The following is an 18,946-nucleotide window of genomic DNA, read 5'->3' on the forward strand; positions in this document are numbered from 1 at the left end:
ATTGCCATTTTAAACCGTGTTTTCCTGCTGGCTCTATTTTTCTTTTTTGTTCCTTTTTGTTTTACTTTTTGTCATTTGATGATTTCCTTTTATTTTATGCTTGTGTTCTTTTTGTTTTTTGTGAATCTATTGTATGTTTTTGATTTGTGGTTACCCTCTTTTTCAAGTATGTTAACCCCTTCCTATATCCGCTTGCTTTAGACATACAGGGTCAAACACATTCTTAAAAAAAGAATCTAAATTTTTTTACTCTTGTCCCCCAGATTTCATGATTTTGATGTCCCTTTTACATCTTCACGCTTATCCTTTCTTTGTTCCTTGTGTTTATCATCACTTTCACAAATAGATATTATTTCTTTTTGATCTGTATACTGACTTATTTAAGTGATTTACTTTCCAACTGTGATTTCCTTTTTCCTATACCTTCTTGCTTTTTTTTTTTTTAAAGATTTATTTTATTGATTAACTGATTGATTGCTATGTTGGGTCTTCGTTTCTGTGCTAGGGCTTTCTCTAGTTGCGGCAAGTGGGGGCCGCTCTTCATCATGGTGCGCGGGCCTCTCACTATCGTGGCCTCTCTTGTTGCGGAGCACAGGCTCCAGACGTGCAAGCTCAGTAGTTGTGGCTCACGGGCCCAGTCGCTCAGCGGCCTGTGGGATCTTCCCAGACCAGGGCTCGAACCTGTGTCCTCTGCATTAGCAGGCAGATTCTCAACCACTGCGCCACCAGGGAAGCCCACTTCTTGCTTTTTTTATTTAGAGAAGACCTGTCAATATTTCTTTTAGGGTAGGTTTTAATACCACTGTATTCTTTTAGTTTTTGCTTGTCTGAGAAATTCTTTATTTCTCCTCCTATTCTAAATGATAATCTTGCTGGGTAGAGTATTCTAGGTTGCAAATTTTTCCCTTTCAAGACTGAATATATTTTGCCACTCCCTTCTGGCCTGCAATGTTTCTGTAGAGAAATCAGCTGATAGCCTTATGGGGGTTCCCTTGTGATTAACTCTGTTTTTCTCTTGCTGCCTTAGAATCCTTTCTTTAACTTTCGCCATTTTTATTATCATATGTCTTGGTGTAGGTCTGTCTGGGTTCATCTTGTTTGGGATCCTCTGTCCTTCCTATATCTGAATATCTGTTTTCTTCTTCAGGTTGGGGAAGTTTTCAGCCATAATTTCTTTAAATACATTTTCAGTCTTCTTTTCTTTTTCTTCTCCTTCTGGAATCCCTATTATGTATGGATTGGCATGCTTTATATTATCCCATAGGCCTCTTTTATTGCTTTCTTTTTTTTTTTTTAATTTGGCTTTCTGTGTACTGTTCTGATGGGGTGATTTCCATTATTCTATCTTCCAGATCACTTCTTTGTTCTTCTGCACTGTTCATTTTGCTATTCATTCCCTTTATTCTCAGCAAATGAATTTCCTAATTTTTTGTGGCGCCTCCTTATGGTTTCTATTTCCTTTTCACAGTAATCTGAGTTTCTTTCAATAGCCTTTCTTAATCCTTTCAGTATTTTCATTACCTTTTTTTTTTTTTTTTTTGGCTGTGCTGCACAGCATGTGGGATCTTACTTCCCTGACCACAGGTCAAACCTGTGCCTCCTGCATTGGGAGTGTGGGTCCCACTGGACCACCAGGGAAGTCCCCATTACCTTTTTTTTGAACTCAGTGTCTGTCAGACTGAAGAGGTCTGTTTCACTGTTTGTTCCTTCAGGGGAATTCTCTTGGTCTTTTAACTGGGAGTGGTTCCTCTACTTCTTCATTTTACTTACATTTCTCTTACTCTGTGAGTTTAAGAGAAACAATTATCTACTGTAGTCTTGGAAGGCTGTTTATACATGGGAGTGTCCCTGCGTAGCTTGTGTGGGTTTAATATTTTTGGCGCGAGGGCTGCTTTTAGTTTGGATGCTTGTTGCCACTTTCCTCAGCCTGTGCTGGCCATTATCCCCTTGATAGGGGATGTGTAGGTACAGCAGCCCACGAGTGCTCCTGGGGCTCTGTGCCGGTGGACGCAGTGATTGGCGCCTGCTCATGCATCTCTCAGAGGTGAGGGTGGCCCCCGCGTGCCTCTGGAGCCCACTATGGCAGCAGTGGCTCATGCCCACCCCTGGAGTTTATGTAGACAGTGCTCTGTTGCCTGAGAGTGTGTGCAGGGAAAGAAGCTCCTATGGTGGTCTTGCCTCTCTCCTCATGCACCCCCCATCAGTGGCGCCTTGCTCTCTGGTGGGCCCAGGCATCTTCCATGTACGCCCTCAGTTGCCATACTCCAGCCCCTTCGGGCTGTCTCCTCACTACTAACTGCAATGCTGTCCCCAGGTCTGATCTCGGAAGCCCGAGCTTCAGCACCCAGCCCCTGCTCGCACTGGTGGACGAGCATCTCAGGCAGGGGAGTGCAGGGTGGCAGTACTGACCATCTGTGCAAGTTACTCAACCTTTTGCCTTCCGCAGACCAGTTGTTGCACTCTCCTTCTAGGCTTTGAAGCTTCCTGTCCATCCAGGCTAATTTCCCCACCAGTGGCGGGACTTCCCAGGGTGTGGGAACCTTTCTTTCACAGCTCCCTCCCTGGGGCTCAGGTCCCGTCCTGATTCCTTTCTCTCTCTTTTTTTTTTTTTTATTTTTTATTTTTCTTTTGTCCTACCTGGTTATGTGGAGATTTTCTTGCCCTTTTGGAAGTCTGAGGTCTGCCAGCATTCAGTAGATGTTCTGTGCAAGTCGTTCCACTTGTAGATTTATTTTTGATGTATTTATGGGAGGAGGTGAGCTTCATGTCCTACTGCTCCGCCATCTTGATTGCTCTCCTCCTGGTATATCATTTCTTAATTTATTGTATTTGATTACTGGGAAGATTATATACCTTCTGTGTTTTTTATCTCTTTTGTGAATTTCTTTTGTAAACATTTCCATTCTTTGAGGGTGTTTTGTTGGCAGAGTTTTTCCCCAGTTTATTAGTTGTCTTTTAAATTTGTGATTTTTTTTTTTTGGACATGAGGGGTTTTTTTGGTTTTTGTTTTTTTGCCTTGTTTGTTTTAAGTTTTTATGTGATCAGAGTTTTGATCTTCTCTTTTGTGGTTTCAACCTTTGGTATCATGCTTAAAAAGGTCTTCCCCCGCTCCTCTATACCCTTCTTTACTGGGAACACTTATGCCAAAATTTGCTTTTGTTCATTTTGTGCAAATGTAAAATCATCCTCTTTTATTTGTTTTAAATTAACTGCATTTAAATTCTTCTGGGTCTTTTATCCCAGGATTTGGCATAGGGGTGATTTTATTAGCCTTTTTTACGTCCCCTGTACATCCCTGGGCTAAAGGATGCTCCTGGCCTTTCCTCATGGTGTAGTTGTGAGAGGTGGAGGAATAGTGACCCCTTTGGTCATAAGGACTGAGTTAGGTGGTAGGGAGATGTTTCTTTTTTCTATTTAAAAAAAAAAAGGTATGATACATATTTTATTACTTGCTTTTTCCATTTAACAATGTATTATGTACAACTTCATGTCAGAGCATTTAGGCTTGCCTTATTTTTCTTAATTATTTCTAGTGTTTGTTTTTTTTTTTTTGAGTATATAGTTGATTAACAATGTTGTGTTAGTTTTGGGTGTACAACAAAGTGATTCAGTTATATATATACATGTATCAATTCTTTTCCCATTTAGGTTATTACAGAATATTGAGCAGAGTTCCCTGTACTATACAGTAGGTCCTTGTTGGTTATCTATTTTAAATATAGTAGTGTGTATGTGTCAATCGCAAACTGCCTATTTATCCCTCCACCCTCCGCTTTCCCCTTTGGTAACCATAAGTTAGTTTGTATTCTAAGTCTCTGAGTCTGTTTCTGTTTTGTAAATAAGTTCATTTTTATCATTTTTTTGATTCCTCATACAAGTGATATCATATGATGTTTGTCTTTTTCTGTCTGGCTTACTTCACTTAGTATGATAATCTCCAGGTCCATCCATGTTGCTGCAAATGGCAGTACTTCATTCTGTTTAATGGCTGAGTAGTAGTCCGCTGTATATATGTACCACATCTTCTTTATCCATTCATCTGTCCGTGGACATTTAGGTTGTTTCCATGTCTTGGCTGTTGTAAACAGCACTGCAGTGATTATTGGGGTGCATGTGTCCTTTTGAACCATGATTTTCTCTGGATATATGCCCAGAAATGGGATTGCTGGATCATATGGTAGCTCTATTTTTAGTTTTCTAAGGAACCTTCATACTGTTCTCCATAGTGGCTGTACCAATTTACATTCCCATCAACAGTGTAGCATTTATTGTTTGTAGACTTTTTGATGGTGGCTGCTGGTGTGAGGTGATGTCTCATTGTAGTTTTGATTTGCATTTCTCTGATAATTAGTGATGTTGAGCATCTTTTCATGTGCCTCTTGGCCATTTGTATGTCTTCTTTGGAGAAATGTCTATTTAGGTCTTCTGCCCATTTTTTGATTTGGTTGTTTGTTTTTTTGACATAGAGCTGCATGAGCTTTTTGTAAATTTTGGAGATTAATCCCTTGTCGGTCTCATCATTTGCAAGTATTTTCTCTCATTCTGTAGGTTGTCTTTTCATTTTGTTTATGGTTTTCTTTGCTGTGCAAAAGCTTATAAGTTGGATTAGGTCCCATTTGTTTATTTTTGTTCTTTTTTCCATTATGGATTGAAAAAGATCTTGCTGTGATTTATGTCAAAGAGTGTTTTTTCTATGTTTTCCTCTAAGAGTTTTATAGTATCCAGTCTTACATTTAAGTCTTTAATCCATTTTGAGTTTATTTCTGTGTATGGTGTTAGAGAATGCCCTAATTTCATTCTTCTACATGTAGCTGTCCAGTTTTACCAGCACCACTTATTGAAGACTGTCTTTTCTCCATTGTGTATTCTCGCTTCCTTTGTTGTAGATTAATTGGCCATAGGTATGTGGGTTTATTTCTGGGCTTTCTATCCTGTTCCATTGATCTATATTTCTGTTTTCGTGCCAGTACCGTACTGTTTTGATGACTGTAGCTTTGTAGTATAGTCTGAAGTCAGGGAGCCTGATTACTCCAGCTCTGCTTTTTCTTTCTCAAGATTGATTTGTCTATTCGGAGTATTTTGTGTCTCCATACAAATTTAAAAATCTTTTGTTCTGGTTCTGTAAAAATTGCTGCTGGTAATTTGATAGGGATTGCATATTGAATCTGTAGATTGCCTTGGGTAATATAGTTATTTTGACAATATTGATTCTTCCCATCCAAGAACATGGTATATCTTTCTATCTTTTGTGTCACCTTCGATTTCTTTTGACAGTGTCTTATAGTTTTCAGAGTAAAGGTCCTTTGCCTCCTTAAGTAGGTTTATTCCTAGATATTTTGTTCTTTTTGATGTGATGGTAAATGGGATTGTTTCTTTAATTTCTCTTTCTGATCTTTTGTTGTTAGTGTATAGGAATGCAAGAGATTTCCGTGTATTAATTTTGTATCCTGAAACTTGACTGAATTCATTGATGAGCTCTAGTAGTTTCCTGGTAGCATCTTTAGGATTTTCTATATATAATATCATGTCATCTCCAAACAGTGACAGTTTTACTTCATTTCCAATTTGGATTGCTTTTATTTCTTTCTCTTCTCTGATTGCCATGGCTAGAACTTCCAAAACTATGTTGACTAAAAGTGATGAGAGTGGACCTCCTTGTTTTGTTCCTGATCTTAGAGGAAATGTTTCAGCTTTTCACTGTTGAGTATGTTAGCTGTAGGTTTGTCATATATGGCCTTTATTATGTTGAGGTATGTTCCCTCTAGGCCCACTTTCTGGAGAGTTTTTATCATAAATAGATGTTGAATTTTGTCAAAAGCCTTTTTTTTTTTTTTGCATCTATTGAGATCATATGGTTTTTATTCTTCAGTTTGTTAATGTTGTGTATCACACTGATTGATTTGCGGATATTGAAAAATCCTTGCATCCCAGGGATAAATAAATCCCCCTTGATCATGGTGTATGATCCTTTTAATGTATTGTTGAAGTCAGTTTGCTAGTATTTGGTTGGCCAAAATGCTCATTTGTGTTTTTCCGTAAGATGGCTCTAGTAGCCCTTAGTTGTCTTTAACTTCATTCAAAACAGTTTCGTTAGATTGTATCGTGACAGCTGTCATATCAGCGTTCATTTAAACTAAAACTTATCAAGATTGTTGAAGTTTTGTGTAGCCATTTTAATATTGAAGATGGAAGAAAAAGCAAGATTTTTGGTGTATTATGCTTTATTATTTCAAGAAAGGTAAAAACGCAACTGAAACGCAAAAAATTTGTGCAGTTATATGAAGAAGGTGCTGTGACTGATCGAATGTGTCAGAAGTGGTTTGCGAAGTTTTGTGCTAGAGATTTCTCGCTGGATGATGCTCCATGGTTGGGTAGACCAGTTGAAGTTGACAGAGATCAAATCGAGACATGAATTGCGAACGGTCAACGTTATACCATGCGGGAGATAGCCGACATACTCAAAATATCCATATCAAGCATTGAAAATCATTTGTACCAGCTTGGTTATGTTAATCACTTTGATGTTTGGGTTCCACATAAGTTAAGTAAAAACAACCTTCTTGACCGTATTTCCACATGCAGTTCTCTATTTAAACAGTAAAAACGTTCCAGTTTTTAAAACAAACTGTGACGGGCAATGAAAAGTGGATACTGTACGATAATATGGAACGAAAGAGATCATGGGGCAACCACCACCAACACCACCAAAAACCGGTCTTCATCCAAAGAAGGTGACGTGTGTATGGTGGGATTGAAAGGGAGTCCTCTATTATGAGCTCCTTCCTGAAAGCCAAACGATTAATTCAAACAAGTACTGCTCCAATTAGACCAACTGAAAGCAGCAGTCGACAAAAAGCATCCGGAATTAGTCAACAGAAAACGCATAATCTTCCATCAGGATAATGCAAGACCACATGTTTCTTTGATGACCAGGCAAAAAATGTTAGAGCTTGGCTGGGAAGTTCTGATTCACCCACTGTATTCACCAGACATTGCACCTTCGGATTTCCATTGATTTAGGTCTTTACAAAATTCTCTTAATGGAAAAAATTTCAATTTCCTGGAAGACTGTAAAAGGTACCTGGAACAATTCTTTGCTCAAAAAGGTAAAAAGTTTTGGAAAGATGGAATTTTGAAGTTGCCTGAAAAATGGCAGAAGGTAGTGGAACGAAAGGCTGAATATATTGTTCAAGAAAGTTCTTGGTGAAAATGAAAAATGTGTCTTTTATTTTTTCTTGAAAACTGAAGGAACTTTTAGGCCAACCCAGTATTTTGTTGAGGACTTTTGCATCTGTGTTCATCAGTGATATCGGCCTGTGGTTTTTTTGTTTGCTTTTTGTTTTTTTGTTTTGTGGTATCTTTGGTTTTGGTATCAGGGTGATCGTGGCCTCAGAATGAGTTTGGGAGTGTTCCTTCCTCTGCAATGTTTTGGAATAGTTTCAGAAGGATAGGTGTTAACTCGTCTCTAAATGTTCGATAGAATTTGCCTGTGAAGCCATTTGGTCCTGGACTTTTGTTTGTTGGGAGTTTTAAAATCATAGTTTTAATGTCAGTACTTGTGAGTGGTCTGTTCATATTTTCTATTTCTTCCTGGTTCAGTCTTGGGAGATTGTACCTTTCTAAGTATTTGTCCATTTCTTCTAAGTTATCCATTTTATTGGCATATAGTTGCTTGTAGTAGTCTCTTATGATCCTTTGTGTTTCTGTGGTGTGAGTTGTAACTCCTCCTTTTTCATTTCTAATTTTATTGTCTTGAGCCCTCTCCCTTTTTTTTCTTGATGCATCTGGCTAAAGGTTTATCAGTTTTATCTTCTCAAAGAACAAGCTTTTAGTTTCATTGTTCTTTTCTATTGTTTTCTTTGTCTCTATTTCATTTATTTCTGCTCTAATCTTTATGATTTCCTTCCTTCTACTAACTTTGGGTTTTGATTGTTATTCTTTCTCTAGTTGCTTTAGGTATGTACGGTTAGCTTTTCTTTTTGAGATTTTTCTTGTTTCCTGAGGTAAGATTGTATTGCTATAAACTTCCCTCTTAGAACTGCTTTTCCTGCGTCCCATAGGTTTTGGATCATCGTGCTTTCATTTGCATTTGTCTCTAGGTATTTTTTGATTTCCTCTTTGATTACGTCAGTGATCCATTGGTTGTTTAGTAGCATATTGTTTAGCCTCCATATGTTTGTGTTTTTTTAGTTTTTTTCTTACGATCGGTTTCTAATCTCATAGCATTGTGGTTGGAAAAGATGCTTGATATGATTTCAGTTTTCTTAAATTTACTGAGGCTTGCTTTGTCACCCAGCATGTGATCAATCCTGGAGAATGTTCTATGCGTACTTGAAAAGAATGTGTATTTTGCTGCTTTTGGATGGAATGCTCTCTGAATATCAATTAAGTCCATCTGGTCTAATGTGTCATTTAAGGCCTGTGTTTCCTTATTGATTTTCTGTCTGGATGATCTGTCCATTGATGTAAGTGGGGTGTTAAAGTCCCCACTATTAAATTGTGTTACATCGATTTCTCCTTTTACGGCTGTTAGCATTCGCCTTATATATTGAGGTGCTCCTATGTTGGGTGCATATATATTTACAATTCTTATATCTTCTTTTTGGATTGATCCCTTGATCATTATGTAGTGTCCATCTTTGTCTCTTGTAATGGTCTTTATTTTAAAGTCTATTTTGTCTGATATGAATATTGGTACTCCAGCTTTCTTTTGATTTCCATGTGCATAGAATACCTTTTTCCGTCCCCTCACTTTCAGTCTGTTATGTGTCCCTAGAACTGAAGTGTGTCTATTGTAGACAGCATATATATGGGTCTTGTTTTTGTATCCATTCAGCCAGTCTGTGTCTTTTGGTTGGAACACTTAATCCATTTACTTTTAAGGTAATTGTCAATATCTGTGTTCTTATTGCCATTTTGTTAATTGTCTTGGATTTGTTTTTGTAGGTCTTTTTTCTTCCCTTCCTCTTTTGTTCTCTTCTCGTGATTGGATGACTAACTTTAGTGTTGTGTTTGGATTCTTTTTTCTTTTTTTTGTGTATATCTGCTGTATACTTTCGGTTTGCTGTTAACCATGTGGTTTTGATGTAGCAGTCTATATATAAACAAGATTGTTTTAACTTCCTGGTCTTTTAATTTCAAATGCATTTCCAATATCCTGCATTTGTACACTCCTCATGATTGCTGGTTTTGATATCATATTTGTTTGTGGATTATTTCCCACCCTTACTGTATGTTTACCCTTACCAGTGAGCTTTCCCATTTGTAATTTTCTTGTTTCTAGTTGTGGCCTTTTCTTTTCCGCCTAGAGAAGGTTCTTTAACATTTGTTGCAAAGCTGGTCTGTTAGTGCTGAATTTGCTTAGCTTTTGCTTGTCTGTAAAGCTTTTGATTTCTCCGTCAAATCTGAATTGAGAGCCTTGCTGGGTAGAGTATTCTTGGTTGTAGTTTCTTCCCTTCCATCGCTTTAAATATATTGTGCCATTCCCTCATGGCCTGCAGAGTTTCTGCTGAAAAATCAGGTAATAATCTTACAACAATTCCCTTGTATTTTATTTGTTGCTTTTCCCTTGTTGCTTTTAATATTTTCTCTTTGCCTTTAATTTTTGTCAGTTTGGTTACTATGTGTCTCGGCATGTTCCTCCTTGGGTTTATCCTGTATGGGACTCTCCGCTTCCTGGACTTAGGTGACTGTTTCCTTTCTCATGTTAGGGAAGTTTTCAGCGATATCTCTTCAGATATTTTCTCAGGTTCTCTCTCTCTCTCTTTTCCTTCTGGGACCACTATAATGCAAATGTTGGTGCATTTAATGTTGTCCCAGAGGTTTCTTAGACTGTCCTAATTTCTTTTTATTCTTTATTCTGTTCCGCAGCAGTGATTTCCACCATTCTGTCTTCCAGCTCACTTATCCATTCTTCTGCCTCGCTTATTCTCCTATAGATTCCTTCTAGTGTGTTTTTTATTTCAATTATTATATTGTTCATCTCTGTTTGTTTGTTCTTTAGTTCTTCTAGGTCTTTGTTAAACATTTCTTTTATCTTCTCCACCTGTGCCTCCATTCTTTTTCCGAGATCTTGGATCAACTTTACTATCATTACTCTGAATTCTTTTTTGGGTAGATTTCCTATTTCCACTTCACTTAGTTGTTCTGGGGTTATATCTTGTTCCTTCATCTGGGACATATTCCTCTGCTGTCTCGTTTTTGTCTAACTTACTGTGAGTGTGGTTTCCATTCCACAGGCTGCAGGATTGTAGTTCTTCTTGCTTTTGCTGTTGCCTCCTGGTGGATGAGGCCAGTTTGCAAGGCTTGTGCAGGCTTCCTGGTGGGAGGGACTGGTCCCTGCCCATTGGTTGGTTTAGCTGGGTCTTGTCCCTCTGGTGGGCAGGGCTGTGTCAAGGGATGTGTTTAGCAGGCAGCTGTGTGCTCAGGAAGATTTTAGGCAGTCTGTCTGCTGATGGGTGGGACTGTGTCCCTGATCTGTTGGTGGTTTGTCCTGAGGCATCCCAGCACTGGTTCCTGTAGGCTGTTGGGTGGGGCCAGGTTTTGGTGAGAAAATGGCAGCCTCCAGGAGGGTTCATGCCAATTAGTACTCCCCAGAATTACTGCCACCAGTGTCTGTCCCCGCAGTGAGCCACAGCCACCCCTTGCCTCCACAGGAGACCCTCCAATACCAGCAGGTAGGCCTGGCTCAGGGTCTTATGAGGTCACCGCTTTTTCTCCTGGGTCCTGGTGCGCACAAGACCTTGTGTGCACCCTCTGAGATTAGAGTTTGTTTCCCTCTGTCCTGTTGAATTCCTGCAATCAGTCCCCTCTGGCCTTCAAAGCCAGATGCTCTGGGAGCTCCTCCTCTCATTGCCAGACCCCCAGGCTGGGGAACCTAACGTGAGGCTCAGAACTTTCACTCCTGTGGGAGAACCTCTACGATATAATTATTTTCCAGTTTGTGGGTCGCCCATTTGGCAGGTGTGGGATTTGATTTTATTGTGATTGCTCCCCTCCTACCATCTTGTTGTGGGTTCTACTTTTTCTTTGGATGTAGGATATCTTTTTTGGGTAGGTTCCAGTGGTTTTTTTTGTTGATGGTTGTTCCAGCAGTTAGTTGTGATTTTGGTGTTTTCGTAAGAAGAGATGAGCTCATGTCCTTCTCTTCTGCCATCTTCTAGGCAAGGTTTCTGAGCAGCCCCTGCATGCTGAAAAGGCTGCTCTGTGCTCTGGGTACAATGAGATCCAATTAAACAGTTTCCTTCACAGCTGCTTGTAGGTTACCAACTAGCAGGTGACCTCTAGTTTTGTATTATATTGAATGTACCACAATTTATTTTTTAATGTTCCCCCATTGATGGGCATTTAGTTAGTCTCCTGTTTTTTTCCCATTGTGCATGTTGTTAACAGTGAATTTCTCTGTTGCCATTTTTTAACCTGCAGGTCTCTTTAATGTGGGAAACAAGCTGCTAGTGAGCCTGGACTTGCTTTTTGCAATCCGAAACCACATCAAGCTGGGAGAGGACCCCAGAGTATCCATCAGCACTCTTCTGAAGTCAGTGCAGGATCAGACAGGTAAAGGTTGGCTTCCTCCGTTTCCCCAAGGTTAGTTCTAAGCCCCCTGGGAATTTCCAGTGATGGGCTTCCGTTAACATAACTACCTTGGAGGAGAGTCTGATATTTTGAAAAAGAGGCATTCTTGACTTCCTAACACACTCCTCCTCCTGAATTTTACAAATGCCAAACTTTGGAAAGCATGAGTCTTTCCATGTATCCAGAGACCTTCAGCACAAGATTAAACAGACTTCATAGAAGCTCATCCTTTGGTCATAGGTAGACTTGGCGTTACTACATGCTAAGCAGACTCATTCTGAATACGCAGCTTCTGGAGGTCTGCTCCCATTTCCAAGGCTCATGCTGAGACATGAAGGTGGGCACCACCCTCCTTATTATTAGAAATTATTTTTCCCTTTGCTTTCCTCATTTCTTTCTGTTTATGCTTTTCCCATCCCTTCCTACAGAATCCAGGCCCCCTGCCCCTTCCCTACTATGAGGTCAGATGGAGTAGAGGAAAGGTTCTAGGGTCAGACAGGTTTGTGTTTGAGTCTGTGCTATACCACTTAGTGGCAGTGTGGTTTTGAGTAAGTTATTCTCTGTGCCTCAGTTTTTCCAGTTATTCAGTGAGGATAATACTCTTGGCTCATAAAGATGTGAGAGTTAAATGAGAGAATGTATTCAAAGCTCTCAGCACAGCATCTAGGTCCTAGTGGGTGCTGAGTACAGGGCAGCTGTAACTCTCATTGGAATTGCCCTTTGAGTTGCCACCCGAACACCTAATGGCTAGGGTGCTTGACCCTTTGGTGGTTAGTACTCTTGGGTGTTCTTAGGAGAGAAGCAGTCTTGCAGAATTGCTATTCTTGCTGGCCATTGCTCATCCCCTGTGGCCTCCAGGTCTTCTTCTGTGAACTTCTCAGAGCTCTTGCTCTCCTTCCAGAGAAGACTCTTACCTCAGAGGAGCTGAGCCAGCTGCAGGAGCTGCTGTGCAATGGCTATTGGGCTTTTGAGTGCCTCACTGTCCGAGACTACAATGACATGATCTGTGGCATCTGTGGTGTGGCCCCCAAAGTGGAAGTTGCCCAGAGGAGTGAAGAAAACGTGCTGGCACTAAAGAGTGTGGAGGTAAGTGCCTCTTGGTCACCACGGGTGACCTTTAGACATGTCTGCACACTTTGGCAGCCACCTTCCTGCATGGTGTTTCCAGGAGCAGATGGCTCTAGTTCCTTCCTGGGTGAGGTGAGTAGCTTTTTCTTGCCACTTCCCAGGTTTTCATCTAAGGCAGCCCAGATGGAAATGGAGGCACTTGTTACTTATTCAACAAATTTATTAAACATGAACTATAGGTGCACTTTTTAGGCATTTGGGAAATGGCAGTTAAACCCATGGAGTTTTTGAGCTCATGGAGCTCACTTTCTGATTTGGGGAGACAGGAGACAAACATTAATAATTGTGTATATTATATTAAAATACTATTAATATATATTATATGTAATACATTAAAGTAACATAATAACAGTAAGGCAGGGTAAGGAAGAGAGCAGTATCGTGGGAAGAAGGGGCTCCTGCTTTATAGAGAGTAGTCGGGGAAGTCCTGTCTGACACCAGGGCATTTGTAGTTTTCAGTGGGGGGAACATTCCAGGCAGAGGGAGCAGCAAGAATGGGATCTGAAGAGGGTTTGCTGGGCATGGTTGAGGAACAGAAAGGTGGCCGATGTGGCTGGCCCTCTGTGAGCGGGGGATAGAGTGGTCGGATGTATGAGGTTCAAGGGGCTACGGGTGGCCCGGGCATTGTAAAGACTTCCACTGAGTGAAACGGAGAGCCAGTGAAGGGTTTTGAGGAATAGTGGACTGATCTGACTTAGGTTCTTAACTAAAAAATGTTCACACAAAGATAACACCAAACTCAGATGGCTTTATACATTAATTCTAACAAATATCCAAGAAATAAGATTCCAGTCATAGAAGAATAGCAAAAGTGGATATAAGTCATTGTGTAAGGCCATATAACTGAAAACAAAACCAAACATTTAATATAAGATGAAAATTTGGGCTGATAGTACTCATGAATATAGATGCCAGAGTTCTGAATAAGATAATTGCAGAACAAATCTAACAGTGAGTAAAATAAAATCATGACTAAGCTTATCCCAGGAAGGCAAGATTGTTTCAACGTTAGAAAATATACTAATGTAATTCAGTACTTAACAGTTTAAAGGAGAAAACCCATATGATTATTTCACTGGGTGTCTAAAAAAGGCTTTCTTTTTAATTCAGCGCCCATTATGATAAAACTCTTCACAAACTAAGACTAATAGGGAAAATTATTTAACCTGGTACAGGGAATTTTTCAAAAATTCCATGGGTGAACTCTTTCCCATCATCATGCTGAGAGGTCTGGTCTGCCTGCATAGGTGTGGAGTGCCCCGTGAGCATGCTAGTAGTCACGGTGGGTGCAAGCTTTCCATCTCTGAACTCTACCACAGTGACTCTTTAAGCACTGGACCTGCAGCTCACTTGTTTGCCACCGGGAGTGGTACAGGACCTCTGGAGAAAAGCTCTGGTGTATTTTGACACGGCCAGCTGAGCATATTAGGGATTTAATGCATATTCCTCTTTCTCTTCCCAATTAAAAAAATAAGTACATACGCTGATCAAATAGTTCTCTTTTGAGCATGGTGGTGTATAATGAGATATATGAAAACAAGCATAATGCTACTGGAGCCTTCTAAGTGTTCCCTGTAGGTAAAATGAACTGTAAAAAAAATTTGCTTTTGTGTGTTATCTCACAAAGAGGCTGTTTCTAGACTCATTCAAATCTGCTTGTCTAATGGAAATATTAATAGTAGTGCAGCTATGATTTATTGAGCATTTTATTACATATACCAAGTTCTTACTCTGTACTCAGTGCATTACTTTCTGGGTGACTTCTCAACCCTGTGATATTTTTGTAGATGAAGGGGGCTTGTCCAAGCTCATCCGGTCAGGAAGGGGTGGAGCTGGGATTTGACCTTGGTCTGGCTCCCTGACTCCAGAATCTGAACTCATAAGCACCACCATGCTCACCAGTACCTCCTGGGACCCTGAGCTCTGGTTTTTTAAACACATCTGGTCACAGGCTTTTTGGCTTTTTGCTCTCTAGAATAGACAGAAGCCCGCCTCCCTGCAAAAACTCACATGTCCTAGTCCTGCCTGGCACCCGCCTTGTTCCGATCAAGGCTCGCTCCTCACAGAATGGAGTAGCATTCCCTTCACTTTCCGTATGCGTGTCTCTTCTCTTCTTTGTTTCTGGATGTTTCTTTCTAGAGACAGGAATTTGTTTTCTCCCTTTTGTGTGTGGAGTGCAGAGTTGGGTAGTGCGTACGAGGAGAGCAGGCTGGGGGTGTTCTAAAGTCAGTGAAATAAAACAGAAAGGTATTGAACAAAACAAACATGCAGTTGTCCATGAGGAGACTGTAGGGTTGGCCCCTCCCCTCGGGGACTGGTAGAGGAAGACCCTCTGGACTGATGAGAGACGTCTCTATGTGGAGCAGTGGTTCTCAGACTTTGTGGGCATAAGAATTACATTGGGCAATGATTTTCAAACTTTTTAGTGTGAGAGGCTTGCTGGGCCCCACCCCCAGGGTTTCTGATTCAGTGGGTCTGGAGTGGACTGAGCATTTGCATTTCTAGCAAGTTCCCAGGTGGTGCTCATGCCACTGGTCCACGCTTTGAGAACCACTCACCTAGGGAATCTTTTAAAAATGCAGCCTTAGGGATTTAGTTCATACAGATTGAGGTGCAGCCTGGATATCAGCATTGCTGAGTAATGCAAATGATTCTGATGAGGTGATAGGATCAGGGTCTCACTTTGAGGGCTGCATAAGAGGGCTTACAAGAAGAAAAATTGAGTAGCACAGTGCTAGATGTCTACAGTAGGTAAGTACATGCTGCACGTAGAGGAGATAGCCGTGTGCTGGCTTGGTCTGGGAGGACCTTCGGGAGGAGGTGAGGTATCAACAGGGCCTTGCAAGTGGGTGGAGTGCCACTAAGTTTTATTCTGATGATTCCTGCCAGCCAGGCATAGGGATTAGGGGCTTGGGCTTTGGAACTAGATCTTTGTTCACATTCTAGTTCAGACTGCCCCTCGCTCCAGTCCTCTCACCTCAGGCACCCTCAGGCTTGTATAGTAGTAGTTAATTAGTCAGTGTCTGGCACATGACAGGCAGTGGTAGCTGCCCTCTCCTGGCGAGGCAGGGAAGAGGACATGAATAAAAGCATAGATGCAGAAGGGACTTAGGTCTTGGGGAGTGCTGTGGTGTGGGAGAAAGGAATGAGGCCAAGGAGCAGTTTGGCACTAAGATGTTAGATTCAGGGGTGTCCCGGCAGTGTGTGGCTGTCTGACTCCTTCCCCCTGCTCAGCCTGTATGGAGAAGGTAGGCTGTTGTGTTGCTGACGTTCTGTGGCTCCTACAGTTTGACCTTTTTTGTCCTGACCTTTTAGTTCACCTGGCCTGACTTCTTGGCCTCTAGTGAGGTAAATGTGGAGGACTTTTGGGCCACGATGGAGACAGAAGTGATTGAGCAGGTGGCCTTCCCCGCCAGCATCCCTATCACCAAGTTTGATGCCTCTGTTATTGCCCCCTTCTTCCCACCACTCATGAGAGGAGCTGTGGTCGTCAACACTGAGAAAGACAAAAACCTGGATGTGCAGCCAGTACCTGGTAAGGCCACCTGGTAGCTGGGGTCAGGGAAGGGTCCCGTCGCGTCTCGAACATTGTCCATGGCAAGACAGCATGTATGGTTGAGAGGGGGCCAGGCCCACCTGGAGGGCTCTTTCTGGAAAGATAATGACAACCTGTGACAAAATCCCCTGGAGATTAAAGTCATGTGCAGAGTTTTGAAGAGCTGCCAGCCACATTGTATAGGACTGACCCACATAGCCCACTGTCAGCCTTCTTGGATGCACTACACTGAACAGTGGGAACCCTCTGAAAAATGCTGATGATAGGGCTTCAACCCCAAAGATTCTCACTGAGAGACGTAGGGGGAGGCAGGGAGTCTAGTCTGCCTTCTAAACAGGTCTTTCAGATGGTTTTTTAGATGCTCTGTGCTTATACGTTGAGAAGCCCTGGGCTAGCTCTTTTGAGGGCATCAGTTTCTGACAACTTGGGTTTGATTCCCAGCTATGCCACTCAGTGACCATGTGACCTCCACCAAATCCCTGCATTGCCCCGAGCCTCTGTTGCTTCATTTACAAAGGGGGCATGACATTGCTACCCACCACCTAGGTTGTTGTGAAGATTAAGTGAGCTAATACAGTTAGAGTGATGGCCTACTTTTTTTTTTTAACTGCAACTCAGAGTAAGCAATAGGTTCTACATCATGACTCAGCGTGATGGTCATGTAAGTAACACGTCTGTGTATATCTGTAAGTAAAACAACTTTCATAAAACAGTACTTTCCCTTACCAAATGCAACATACTTGATTTTCTATTCTATTTCATTTTTAAAATCCTGGATATGACCTGCTAAATTGATTTTATAAGTAAGGCCCCTGCATAGTTCTGTTGATCAGGTTCAGGAACATAGTATATAAAGAGCATTTTTTAAATGAGAGCTGCTGTTCCTCATGTTGCTGCAGTTGTGTTAAGAATCTGAGATCATGGTTCTGGAAGAACTTAAAAGGTTAAAAGCTGACCCATTTCAGGGTTCTTTGCATGGGTGCTCTGCAGGGTATCTCCCCTAGATGTTCAAAGGCAGAAAGCTGGTTCTCAGAGACTTTGGGTATCTATAGAAGCTTAAGACCTGCCTTGAGTCCACCTCTCCCAGCCCCCAGGGCAGTGCTCGGGGCAAAGCCTGCTCGACTGTGGACCAGGCCCCCTTGTTCCCATCCTCGTGCGTGGGGGACTCCGCGGGACCTCAGGTGGCTGGCGGTAGCGCCCTCCCATTAGCACGGCGTCTCTTGCAGGCAATGGCGGTGCCTTGGTACGGCTGCTCCGGGAGGGAGCCTGCAAGCTCGAGGAGATCGGCTCCTACAGCGAGGAGGAGCTGCACTGCCTGCTGAGGCAGTGTGGCATCCCCTTCGGGGCAGGAGACTCCAAGGTGAGTCTCGGGGCAGCGCTGGGGGTGGGGACTTTGGGAGCAGACTGGGGGGCCATTTTTCTGGGCAGGGATATGAATACCCGTGACTGGGCCCTTGTGTTGGACACAGGGTGCTGGCGGGCAGGGAGGCCTGGGAGATAGCCAGCAGCCAGATTGTGACATGCACGCAAGGCCTTCCCATCCAGGCAGTTCCTCTGTTGAGGTAGTGGGTCCAGACTCAGGTTCAGGGATCCAGGCTCTCCTGTTAACTGTGTGTGGCCTTGGATAAGCTGCCTTACACATCTGAGCCTCATTTTCCTCATTTGCAAAGTGGAAATAACCAAAATACCAACCTCATGAAGTTTGCAGTGTCTAGTTATCACCTATCCAGGCTCTTAGAAAACAAGCACCATGGCATCCGTAGAGAAGGATGTGGAGGGGTGTGTGTATTTTGTCCATATATTTTGTACTTCCCTTCATACTAATGTGCTCTTGAAAATCTGATGCTTCAAGTTCAGACTCAAATGTTGGCTCCTCTTTGACACTTTCCCTGCACTGTAAAAAGTAGAGAGAACCCAGGCCTCAGAGTCTGGCAGCTTGATCAGTCTGGCTGGCTCTGTCTGTGACCTGGCCCTTACAGGGCCTCAGCGTCCCCATATGTACCTAAAGGACATTGGGCTGGTGAGGCTCCAAGGCCCAATCTGGCCTTAACCGTTTATTCATTTGCTTTGAGTGAGTATTTGAAGTGAGCATTTGGTGCTGTGTACCAAGCCTGGTTGCTTAGCATTCACTGCTGTGTTTAATCTTGTCCTTGTGCTCTAGGACCAGCTCTGCTTCTCCTTGTTGGCCCTCTACGAATCTGTTCAGAATGGAGCCAGAGCTCGACAGCCCCCGCCTCATCTCACAGGGGGTAAAATCTACAAGATGTGCCCCCATCAGGTAGGAGGATAACGAGGAGGAACTCAGGGTGAATTTGTTCATGTCAGTTTGCCCACGCAGAGGATCTGATTGATTCAGCTCATCCTGCGGCTGGCACTTAGGTCACTGGGCAGCTGTGGAATAGCTCCTTATGGGTCATCACCAGTGAGTATTAGGCACCCTACTGTGTGCTGGCCCCTGCATCAGCTGTTGAGGGTACAAACGTGAGCAACGAAGATGTCATTCCTCCCTGGGTGACCTCATATTGAGAAATAAAGTCACCGTGGCTTGTGGCAACAGCTCTGCAGGAACTAGACAAGGACCAGAGAGAGAAAGTAGCGGAGAGGGACCTGCTGTCTGTGGGGCCCCATGCAAAGAGCCCCATGTAAGCTTGGGAAGGGATGTGACCACTATGTCCTGAGTGGGGAGGG

The 18,946-nt window shown here is 42.3% G+C and overlaps 1 protein-coding gene across 5 annotated transcripts in view; it reads left to right on the plus strand.

Annotated features, from left to right (window-relative positions):
• Positions 1-18,946, plus strand: part of HMGXB3 (HMG-box containing 3) — a 61,995-nt gene that overhangs the window by 39,424 nt on the left and 3,625 nt on the right. For 4 of the 5 annotated variants that reach the window (XM_059917481.1, XM_059917482.1, XM_059917485.1 and 1 more), the window contains 6 exons: positions 11,425-11,556; positions 11,819-11,911; positions 12,476-12,660; positions 16,018-16,237; positions 17,485-17,618; positions 18,420-18,536. In XM_059917481.1, the coding sequence (XP_059773464.1) occupies positions 11,425-11,556; positions 11,819-11,911; positions 12,476-12,660; positions 16,018-16,237; positions 17,485-17,618; positions 18,420-18,536 (881 nt within the window). The remainder of the gene's footprint in view (positions 1-11,424; positions 11,557-11,818; positions 11,912-12,475; positions 12,661-16,017; positions 16,238-17,484; positions 17,619-18,419; positions 18,537-18,946) is intronic. The other variant, XM_059917480.1, reaches the window with a different exon arrangement.

Source organism: Balaenoptera ricei, chromosome 3, assembly GCF_028023285.1.
Source record: "Balaenoptera ricei isolate mBalRic1 chromosome 3, mBalRic1.hap2, whole genome shotgun sequence".
NCBI classification, from domain to species: domain Eukaryota; kingdom Metazoa; phylum Chordata; class Mammalia; order Artiodactyla; family Balaenopteridae; genus Balaenoptera; species Balaenoptera ricei.